This window comes from Gobius niger (genome assembly GCF_951799975.1).
Source record: "Gobius niger genome assembly, chromosome: 11".
NCBI lineage: Eukaryota > Metazoa > Chordata > Actinopteri > Gobiiformes > Gobiidae > Gobius > Gobius niger.
Window position 1 is genome coordinate 4,731,153 of NC_136862.1, and position 12,116 is coordinate 4,743,268.

General features: G+C 40.3%; 1 protein-coding gene across 1 annotated transcript; it reads left to right on the forward strand.

Moving 5' to 3' along the window:
• Positions 1-1,113: 1,113 nt before the first annotated feature.
• LOC306969906 (interferon-induced protein 44-like) lies at positions 1,114-5,714 on the forward strand. The gene is made up of 8 exons (XM_079565694.1): positions 1,114-1,131; positions 1,213-1,227; positions 2,480-2,513; positions 2,793-2,997; positions 4,251-4,409; positions 4,486-4,654; positions 5,020-5,120; positions 5,473-5,714. Coding segments are annotated over exons 2-8 (855 nt in total). The 5' UTR covers positions 1,114-1,131; positions 1,213-1,226; the 3' UTR covers positions 5,659-5,714.
• The last annotated feature ends 6,402 nt before the right edge of the window (positions 5,715-12,116 follow it).

Consider the following 12,116-nt stretch of genomic DNA (forward strand, 5'->3'; position numbering starts at 1 on the left):
TGACTCAGCCACATCACACACTTTCACTGGCTCCTGCAGATACAGAGGGGGCCAGGACAGTTTCACTTTTACTTTTTACATATATATTTACTGATACTTATATTTAAGTATCAGTAATAAGAGTAGATAACATGTTTTAATCTTGCAGGGGAGAAATGCCCTTGTATCAGCAGCTCGTAGGTGCAGACAGTTTAAGAAAAGAAGATATAAGAAAAAAATTGACTTTATTGATCTCACAATGGAGACATTCACTTGTGCAATCAAAATGTGCAATCAATGCTTTCTCATTGTATGTATTATATGGCTTACTAAAACACATCTTCACATCTTAACATTGGTGTAACAAAAAAGCTCAGGTTTAGGTATGGAAAATGGGACAAGGCTGGTGCGTACAGTATGTTCCCCAATGTCTCTGGACAGGGGTCATAGCTCTGTAACTACACTTTAACTACACCTCTTTGGGTAAAACTGGAGAAAATGTGCTTGGTTAAGGTGGGGGTAACGAACGAAAAGTGAAAGTCTGAAAGGCAATAAAAAAGGTTCAAAAGACAAAAACACTTTACAAGAAACGGGACACTGCACTTAAACTTTCAGAATTAAAATCCAAAGACAAAGAAAAATACTGAGGCTGTGTGACTTGCAAGAATCCTGATGCTTTCACTTTTGTTGTGAGTGCCCTCATTCCATAAAAAGGGAACGGCAGGGCAGACAGACGACATACCTTTGCAGCCGTCGGCAGGTTATGTCCATGTATTGATCTGTTTAACCATAAGGCATTTTGTGAAATTATTTTGCTGATCACAGTTTCTTGCAGCACAATCTAAAGACACCATGGGCCAACCACAGACCAAAGAAGGCGAGATTCTTTTTCATTTTTTTGTGTTTTGGGATTTTATTTCCCTTCTAAATAAAAGTGGATTTATTGGCTTAGGTTTTCTTTCTTTCCTTTTTTTCATCTTGCATGTTTGAAATTCTGATTCTGTTTTCTGTTTTGTGTCTAACAGTAATTAAATATGGTAAGTCTTAATTTTATCATACATTTAATGTAAAGCATACTCTTAATTATCCATACAAATAAAACACAAATCTCTGTTTTATTCACAGTGGATGTTCATGTTCCCGCTCCTGCTCGTAAGTAAACAATATAAATAGAATTATGATATACCCATGCACTTAAATATAATGTTAAATATTTGGGTTTGTTTTTTTCAGCACCTCCAACTCCCAGTAAGTACTTTTTTACACTCATGTGCCCGTAAGATAAAACATATAATTTTTTTTGAAAGAATAAAGAACTGATTTTTCTGGCTTATAAGCAACTTTGAAGCAACTTAGTTGGAATCATTATGTAGTAAATGATAAAGTTCTAATGATGAAAGTCGTTTTGATGGACAAACTCAAGCATCATATTGAATCTTTTTGCTCGTTAAAATCCTCCATGTCAGACCTCCACCTTCTGGACTCTGTGAGACTCATTTCAACTACCTTCAGTAGTTTTATTATTATACTCCCAAAAACGGTTAAATACACTACGTCTTTATCTGGGCTGAGGGTAAAGTAAGTAAAAGTAATAGTCTGTTGTAAAATGCTATACACATTTTATAAAATGGGCAAAATTGACCCTGGTCTTGCATTTTGATTTTAAGTATAATGACCTGTCAGATCTAATCAGGAGGTGAGGGGGAGGAGCCTGATGGTTTCTCTTGAAAATCCTGTTCCTGTTCTCATCATTTTGCAACCTAAGAAGGGCTTTCTGGTTAAAGAGGGGCTATTATGCTTTTTTCAATCACATATCACCAGTCTATATCACACTACAATGATGACAAACTTTCTGTTGGTCTGTAAATGCAGTAAATTAGAATAACTGCCTTGTATAAAATTGCTCTCTCAAAATAGCTGTAGTGAAAGTCTTGAAATAGGCCTCTGTCTCTTTAAGAACCTCTGACCCTTTCCGACACGCCCCCTCCACACGCTGTCTGTGGCATCAGTGGGGAGGGGGTTCTGCTGAGGAGCAGTGGTTGGTTACTCGGCTGGTGATGAAAGCTCGGAGGCGTCTCCAGGAGGTGGGGGCGTTCCTAGGAGGACTCAGGCAAACCTATCCCTAAAATGGCCGCCATCAGAGTTTTTACAGATTACTCAAAAATATGTGAATGTGCCAAGGCAACACTTCAGGCATGTTTTTAATGAGGGAATGACATAAAAACATGATGTAAAGCTTGAAAAAATTGATTTTGCACAATACCCCCCCTTTAACTTTCAAATTTCACTCTCTCGCCTCACTTTGCAAACTTTCAGACTATCCCTTTAATGCCCCATGAGTCACGTAGGCACCTGGCTGTCGAGGTCAAGCGCTTTACAATAAAGAAGTGTTGAACTGACTTCTGGAGAATAAGATTTAAAAGATGTTGTGGGGAGAAAAAGATGAAATAAAGCCAAATCAGCCGAAATAATAAACTGTTATTGTTTTATTTTTCTGCAGTGTTTGAAAAGCCATGGAGAGAGATCGACTGGGGGTGAGTATTTTAAGTGATCCCATTGCTATTTAGAATTGCAGTCTAGCAATCAAACAGGAATCCTCAAACACGCAGGATGATACATCAGTCCTAGACTATATCAATGTCAGCTGACATTGTCCCTGTGAAGAAGTGAAACTAAACTGTTGTTCATCTAAATCATGAAAGTCCTGCTGTATTGCTTCAGTTAAGGATTTTATTCATGTTTTCTAATGATTTACTGAATATGAACTCCTGTCTGAACTGTTTCCTCTCCAATTACATGGTTTTCCTGTGCAGGAATAACGCAGAGCTCCTGAAGGAGTTGACGGAGTACGCGCCTCAGAATGAGGACGTGCGGCACCTGCGGGTGCTCGTGTACGGCCCTGTCGGAGCGGGAAAGTCCAGCCTCATCAACTCCATGACCAGCGCTCTCCTGCGCAGGATGGCCATTCCAGCAGCGGTCAACAACCCACAGGGAGACGAGGGGAGCTTCACTTTGCAGGTTTCACTCTGTTCAAATACCGTGTTTAACCAAAAAAAAAGAATATTTGCACATTTACAAGTTCAACACATTGTTTGTTTTTGGCTGAGTTTGCAAAAGAAAAGTGCCGGTCTTGGTCAGATGAAGACTTTAGTGATGTTGTGATTTATTGTGGCTTGTGATACAGATATTGCATCACCTAAAATCATGATTAGATATTTTTCACAATATATTGCGCAGATTGTGACAGATGACTGGCATGATTGCGACAGAGACATTACAGTACAATATTGTGAACTGTACACTCAGGCACACGATGCTCTCTCACAGTATGTGCTCTCCTATAATGTGAAGCACGCCCTGTTCAGAGCCTTTTGTACACCACTGTGCACTGCCCTCTTGTGGTCGAACTTGTGGTTGAACTAGACTGTTGTCCATTCCACGCAGGGAATTAGTCAGTCACGGAGCAATTAGATCAGTTTGAACGGGCGGGCCTAACACACACAGATTGTCAGTGAAATAAACTAATCAGCAACTAGCGTACGTAACGACAGCTGTGTCCAATTCACAAAATATGAAGCGAATTTGAACTCACGTGGAGAACGCCAGGCAAAATCCTCGACTACTTCATCCGTGATTAGTTTTGGCTAATGTTAATGTTAACTGAACTAACAACATAGTGGTGCAGCGAGTGACGTAACCTTGTCATTTCTCTGTGGCGGTCGTGATTGGTTCAGCCTTAGCTGCCAATCAGCAACTTGCATGGCCAGACCCACCTTCTTTCGTGCAGAAAGAAGTGGGTGTGGTTTATCAGGCTGCTGATGAGGGTGCCCACAAGGGAATGCCAATCAGCTGTTTGCGATGCTCAAGTGTGAGACACTGTTGAGACATTTAGTGTGAGGTTGTTGGATGAAATCAATATTTTCTCCTGGCAAAAAGACGTCAACCAGTGATTCCTAACCACTGTGAAATAGTGGTCACAAGTGTGTAAAAAGTCGAGAACCACTGGTCTAAACCAGTAACCAGAGACTGTTGTGACTGGCAGTGTCCGTAACTCCAACTAGTCTCCAGGCCAATGTGATAAGCCCTTAAGTAATCAAAACCCAGTTTTGTTGCGTGTGGTTGGAGCTACTTGATAATGGTTTGAAAACTGAAGCTTAGACCCCTCTGCCACACATCCTTTCTTTCTTTCTTTCTTTCTTTCTTTCTTTCTTTCTTTCTTTCTTTCTTTCTTTCTTTCTTTCTTTCTTTCTTTCTTTCTTTCTTTCTTTCAGTACAAATCTCACCGTATCAGAAAAGGACGAGGACAGACAAGGAGTTACTTTCCCTTTGTCTTCAATGACATCATGGGACTGGAGCACGACCAAAACGTGGGAGTTCGAGCTGACGACATCAAACTGGCCATGATGGGACATGTGAAAGAGGGATACAAAGTAATTACCATGTTGCAATATGTTGCACCATGTTTGCTTTATCAAGTTTACAACTCTTGTCTATTGTTTCTGGTAGTTCAACCCTTTGTCTCCGTTGTCTACGAGTGACAAGTACTACAACCCAAACCCCGGGCCTGACGACAGAGTGCATGTCCTGGTCCTCGTGCTCTCTGCAAATTGCCCTGCAACAAACACCGAAGTGATTAAGAAAATGAAGGAGGTCCGACAAACTGCCAGAGATTTAGGTATAAAGGAATACTTTTGCTTTCCGTTCTGCTCACCAGGGGCGTATCTCGAGGTGGTGGGGATTCTGATTGGCCACCTATTGTTGAGGCAATATATCTGAGGTCAGAACAAGTGTAATTAAGTTAACCGAGGTTTCAGAAACTCTTTTCCAGAGAAGTCCTGATGATAGAGTATGATATTTCGTACATGTTCTTCCTTGGTTGGACTTGGTTGGATTGATTTGGCAGAAAATATAAGGAAAGGGCTGCAAATATCCACAATGAACATGAACATGAAAGTTTATGTGTTTAGTGAGCAAATACTGCTATCAATACCTTCCTGCTACAAAAATGTCCAACAATCGCTTTCTGTGAACTGCCTACAGGAATTCCCCAGATTGCCATTGGCACTCACATTGATGAGCTCTGTGATGAAATTGAGAAGGACGTGAAGAATGTCTACAAGAGCAAGTCTCTCAAGAGAAAGGTGAGTTTGTGCCATGTATGACCGCGATACATAGACACTAGGAAGAATCCATGAAGTCTGCACCATTATCTCCAGTCGAGGTTGGTCTACTGAGGCTTAAATATGCCAAAGGATGCTCAGATTCTGTCTATCACACACCTAAATCTATGTAATAGAGATCGGAGCACTTCAGCAATTGAAGGAGAAACATCCAAATCCAAACTTTTCTCAATGCTGCAAAATATTTCTCCAGACAATTTCATGCTGACATTGTCTGAAGCTCAATAAAGTGAATTTGCAAAAGGGGACTTCTTGCCAAAGAGATGAACTTAATGATTCCCAAAACGTGCATGAATGATCTCTTTTTGTCTAGATGGAGCTGTTCAGTGCCGAGGTGGGGATTCCTCTGAACTGTATCATGGCTCTGAAAAACTACAGTGAGGGTGAAATGAAAAACAACCCCGACATGGACACACTCCTCCTCACCGCGCTCAAACACATGGTGGACTTCGGAGACGACTTAATTGAGGAGATGTCTTGTACAGCAAATGGAAGTTAAATGTCAGTTCTGAAAGGAGTTTATTTTCCTGCTTGTGTCGAAATAAGTGTGTAGAGATTTATTGCACAAGTGTAAGTGTTATGAAAATGTTATTATTGTAACAAACGCTGGAATCAACATGCTACTGCCTTTTTTCACATTTGTAAAAGTGTCTTTGAATGAATAAATTAAACTGTCACTCATGCGCCAGTGTCTGCGACTTGTGTCAGAGATGAACAGCTCAGAGCGACCATAGACTGAAAACTAGGAATGGACAAAGTGAGAGTGGTTTTCACCATAGCATGGGCTAACTGAACTTCTCCCTCTGCCGAACGTCTATAAAGCGTATAGGCCTTACCTGACACACAATATTGTTAAAGGGATATTTCAGGATTTGTGACATAGGGCCTCATTTCCTAGTTATCCAGAGTGTTGCTGATTTCTGGAGATATTATTTTTGTACTTCATGCAGTTCTTATATTTGAAGAGTTTTGTGGTGCTAGGCTAGTGCAAGGCTAGTGCATTTCTATGGTATCAGCTAGCCTGCATTAAAAACAGTCTGACCCGCTCCACAGAGCACCTGAGGCAAATCACTTATAACACCAGACTAACCATATAAATGTCTGTGTCCATAGAATAATTTTAACCATTTTTGCATTTAAAATAACTTATATTTGAGAAACATCAGCTTCGTGTTTGTATAAGCTACGCAGCGGCGGAGTGATCTGCTAGAAAATAGTCCCTCAAAATGCGATCATTCATGTGATGCAAGGTCAGTTATATTCCAAAACCTATAAGAAAGAAAAAAAAAAAAAAAGCGATGACAGAGAGGTAACAAAAAAGTAACAAAAAAGCCAAAAAAGAGCATCAAATATTTCTGGGCTCATTTCAAATTCAAGTTTTGATTTACATTTTCATCGCTGTGCCCCAGGGCAGCCGTGGCCACAAACACACAGGGCTTTTCCTTTTATTACTCCCATCTCTCTGTAGTATTCTTAAACCCTCGCCTCATAACACGCAGCGCCTTGTCCATTATCTGCGGCTGTTAAAGGGATTTATAAGACGAGTCTGGCCCGAGTCTCGGCTCACCTTCATTCATTAAACATGGCTGTTTACGGGCGCTTCAAATAAAACACTGGTGGCTTGAATTAATAATGGAACGAGGCCGGAGCGAATGTTTCCTCTGGGAGTGTTCGTCTGCCCCGTTGATGGGTCTGTAGTCTAAGTCGTTATAATGGTTTTAATGACGGGTCTCTGGAAGCCATTATCGGCAGCGGAGTCGTTAGAAATCCTCCGTGTCTCGTCCCCACAGTCTGATAAAACCCACATGTACAGACAACAGGGATCCATTTGTCCGTATGTATAAGAACACTTAATCAAACATATTTTTGACAGATTGTTATCAGCTGAAAAAGTCAGCAGGGTGAGTTTTGTGCCTGTAATGTGCATGCGTCATAACATTTGCGTGTTATAAAAAGTGTAGTAAGAGATCCATCATTGGAATGGCATATCTCCAGCAGATAGATATCTTGTAAAAGGAAGGTGGTCGGGAGTGCTGCGCTGGGTCAAAAAACAGTCTTTAAAAATGTTTAAAGTACTTTACAAATCAGGTGCTCTTCCAGGATGAAACAAGGCATGGAGGTAGAAGAAACCATGTCTTTGGTTGTGGAGTGAGTGTAGCAAAAGAATGCGGGGACAAGGATAAAAGTCCTTTATTAAGCGAAGGGACGCGCCACCTTAACGTGGTGAAGGGGTTTGAGCACCCGAATGATCCTAGAAGCTCTGCTGTCGTGGGCTTCGTCAGGTCCGAGGTGACGGGTCAGACAAAGAGCGGTTCAGAAGCCCCTGATGAGAGACCAACAGGCCCGGTTTGAACCATGAGGCCGTCCTTCTGTGGACCCACCACCTGCAGGAGGAGCCATAAGGGGCTGGTGCCATGTGATTTGCTCCAACAGCTGCCCCCACGACCCGGAAACGGAAAAGTGGAAGAAAATGGATGGATGGGACGCACCAATGCGTTTCAACCAGGTCTGGACTGGCAGAAAAAATCTCTCATATTCATTGCAATAGTGGAGGTGATGAGCCTGATGACCTCCCGATGGCCAGTCCAGCCCTGGTTTCAACCGAAGCGACTGGTCTCGGATCCCCATCACTCAACAACCCAAGACAAGTTCCTTCTACTTCCAAATAGACATCAGTTAAAATGAATCCGAATGAGAGTTTTTGACCATGTTCATGTTTGTACTGGTTGAAACAGTTTAAATACGAAATGTTAAACTTTAAAGTGCAAAAAACACTTGTTCCACTGAAAGATCTTTTCTATTTGCCGAGTAAAATTTGCTCAAATTTAAAGGTATTATAAATGATTCTTGAATGGAACAAATTTGATTTTGTCCTCCTTAAAAACTGTATTTCTGTAAATATAAATTGTTTGTGAAGGCTCTCATTCGTCCAGGCAGTATCCATCGTAGAGAAGCTAACCCAGGTGAAAATAAAATATACTAAAATTTAACATACTAAATATATTTCAGAAATTACAGGAAAAATACACTTTAAGTGTGCTCTTTTGAAACAAATTATTGTGTGCTTCGTAAACTGAAGTTGAATTTAAATAGAATTAAAAGTATATTGAAAATGTACTTAACATACTAGGAGACTATAGGCACCTTAATTCAATTATCTTTTCATTTGTCAAATGGCTATGCACTAGGTTACTTTAGTATTTATTTTGGAATTGTATTTGGAGAAGTATAATGTTATATCCAATTTTGACATTTAATTTTCTATTCCAAATCTGAGTATGTTAAGTTTCATTCATGTGTTGTGAAACAGTGCCTACTAACTCGAATAGATGAATAGAACAATGAAAAGAGGCCAAATTTCCATGACAATATGCTATTCATTTCCAAATTTTGTGTTTTAAAATATATAAAGACATTGCATTGACACTTTACATATTGAATTGCCATTAGAACTTTTGGAATAGAACATTAAATGTCAAAATAGGATAAAACATTCCAGTTTGCCAAATGAAATCCAAACAAAATGCCATTTGACAAATGAATTTTATTACGGTGCCTATAGTCTGTCGTATAGTAGTATAGTAGTATAGTAGTGGCTTCCTCTGTCATCCAGGTGTAGGTCCTTTAACTTCTCCAGGTCTTTGTTACAGTGTAAAGCGGTGATGTCGAGGCTCTTCTAAAACAGGGGGCATATAATGGGAAATGTGCGTTATTTTATCATATTTATTTAATCTTAACATGTATTCCGTGTTTCTCCCGGTCTTTTATTGAATATAATACTTTATTATGTTCAGCAGAAAGGCACTCTACAAGTGATATCGATTGATTGATTTAATTTTTTACAATATTTGTAATCATAACTAAGGCAGTGCTGCTCAGCTTAGCCTTGCTGGCAGCAGACACCCGAGACACCAGCAGAGGGCGCTGTTGTCGTGGGAAACAGAAGTGGCTTTGTGAAGCGACCGCTGTAAATGGTGACTACACATATAAAAGTGATTAAATTAGCAGTCATTTATGTTGATTTTGAGCTGGTATTATTATTGCCATGGCAACAATGTCATCTCTATCTACAATACGCCCAAAGTGCTTTACAACAGCATTAACAAGCATTATTCCACTTTAAATAAAACAATTCTTACTCTTCAAATAAGAAGAAACCCACCTGAACTAGGCCCAGAAAAAGTATATGTTTGGATGTTTGACTTCTTTTCCCTTCTCTTAACTCACACGGTTCCTTTGAGGCTGGATTGAAGTGGAACCACCAGCGCTTCATCCAGCGCTTCATGTGGACTTGGCCCTCGAGGTTGCTCCATACGTTACATATTTAATGTGAGAAGCCTGAGTGCGCCTCCAGCCCCATGTTACGTAAGGCCTCACAGTTATATAGAGCTCCATGTTCACTTCTGATGTGCATGTTTTCTTGAAGCTGATGTTTTGGTTTTGTAGAGCACATTTATTTTTGCCTCCTCAGAGTGTGTTGTAAACAAAGCAAAATAGAACTTGTTGTATTGTCAATGGATGATAGAATAGAATCTAAATGAGTGGAATATATCCTGAGGCTTCACTTTGTCACCACCAGGGCGGCACTGTAGCGCAGCGGTTAGCACCTCCGCCTCACAGCTAGAAGGTCCCGGGTTTGATTCCCACCTGGACGGGGCCTTTCTGTGTTTGGACTGCTGTTTTTATGTGTTTTTGTATTTATTGTTGTCTACTATGATTCTTGTTTTTATCCTGGAAAGCGCTCTGGGCACCTTCTGGTTGTTGTTGGGCGCTATACAAATAAAATTTGATTGATTGATTGATTGATTGATTGTGTGGAGTTTGCATGTTCTCCCTGTGTAGGTTTCCCCTACCACTAAAAACATGTACAATAGGCCAGGTTGTATATAAACAAAGTTCTTCTTCACTCAATGCTGTATGTGGGTGTGAAATGTGCATTTAATGACATTCTTTGAACCATTTGCATACACAGGAAACGAGTTTGGGCCAATACAAAAAAAATGTCACTGTTTGAACGGGAAAAAACAGGTACCCCAGCTTTAACCTCCACCTGAACCGAGCACATGCTCTCCAGTTTGGCTTTACCCAAATCTAAAAGCTTCTTGAAAAAAATGTTGTGAATGTGAAAACGCAACAAAAGAATAACTGTAAAGTGACAAAAACGGTTTCTGTGACAAGTAACAGAAAAGTGGCAACAAAGTGGCAAAAACGCAAGGAAGAATATCACCTTAAATGAGTTCTGTAGGTCTTTTTTTTTAATAAGGGGCCGCATGAGTAACCTGAATTGAGTTGGGGGTCGCTTCTGCCCAAGTTTCTCCCATTGCAAAAGGCACTACATTACTAAATTATCTGTAGCTCCTTTGATGGTAATTCTAAATATTGTATATAGATATTATAAGATCCTCCTTTTCATTCAAACTGCCTTGACTTAGCAGTGTTGATGTATTTTCATGTGTCTTTTGAATGGAATACAGATATATAGAGTTATTTGAGCCCACTCTGTGCATGGTGGTGCTGGTGATGCCTCTGATATTCGCAAATTGTCCGTGGAAAAAATTCTGGAAAGGTCGTAGAGGGCTGGACAAAATAGCCTGGGGGGGTTCATGAATTCGCTGTCACTGTCACTGGGAAATGCTCCAAACTGTGAGGCACGTGCAGTGACCAACACAATCCAGCAGAGGGCAGGAGCGACCCCTCACAGAATCTCACAGTTGGTCACGTCACGGTAAAGAACTTTTTTCAAACCACAGGCAGATGGGACTTCACACAACAGCCGTGGCATAAACAAGTAAGACACAGAGTTCAGCAAGAATAAAAATCATAATATAATATAGACCGAGGAGCTGGGATGTAAAATATAAGGCGGGATAAAACATTTTAAACAAGTGACGTGAGTGAAATGAGCAGGACTAAAGTGGATAAAGTTTCGAGAGGCACTTTCTGTTCAATTCACTTTTTATTTAAGCGATTACTGACGTCCTTTTGCATCACATTTTATATAAACAAAGCATTTTTCCAGTAAAATCATGAATCTTAATCAAACACACAAAAGGTCCTGGGTTCAATTCCCATCTGGACGTTTGAATGTTTTCTCCGGTTTTCCCTACCGCCAAAAGCATGTACAATAGGTGAATCTTCCTGGCTCTTGAGATGCGTCCTTAGGGGCTGTCCCAGCGGTATTAAAGGGTCAAATGCAGAGGACAAATTTTCCTACGGGGACAATAAAGTGTGCCTTAACCTTAAAGGTGCACTACACAACTGTTTATGTTTCTTACCATCCCGATGGCCTGTAGGACGATCCAGGACCAATTGTTTTTTAGGTTTTCACAGCTGATTGAACCGTATCCATGGTTACATATACATTACACAATAAAATTTCAGGTTTGGAATTAATGGTAAGTAAAGGTGCTAAGCTAACCTCCCATACAGCCACTGGGTCACATAGAGGTCAAATACATTCTAATATGAACTTTTTGTTTTTACATAAAAAGTTGCATAGTGCACCTTTAACCTTCATTCAGCCTCTTCCTTGTTGTGAGTCATTGGCTCGTGACAGTCCTCTCCACAGCACCACCTACTTTTCATAGAGTGCATTATTAAGCTTTTAAAATTAACCAAACACATGGACACATTTGTACTTACTCTGCAACCACATTTAATGAAGTAGAAGTATTATATTTGTCTTTAAAGTTTAAAATGTATTAAGAAAATAAAAAAGTATTCAAGGAGCAGATCCTCAAAAAACTACAGTACTTGAGTATATTCACTAAGCAATGGCCACCTGATACATAGTCCTTATCAAACGTAGTACAATGTAATGTACTATATAACATTAGGTCAGCAACTGATAAAGAGCCGCCCCCTCTCAGCTTCCTTTAAGAGGATTCTCCTCTTAAGCCCCGGCCGTTTCCCAGCGTGCTGTGACCCCCCTCCGCCCCTCCTCTACCTCTGACCTCA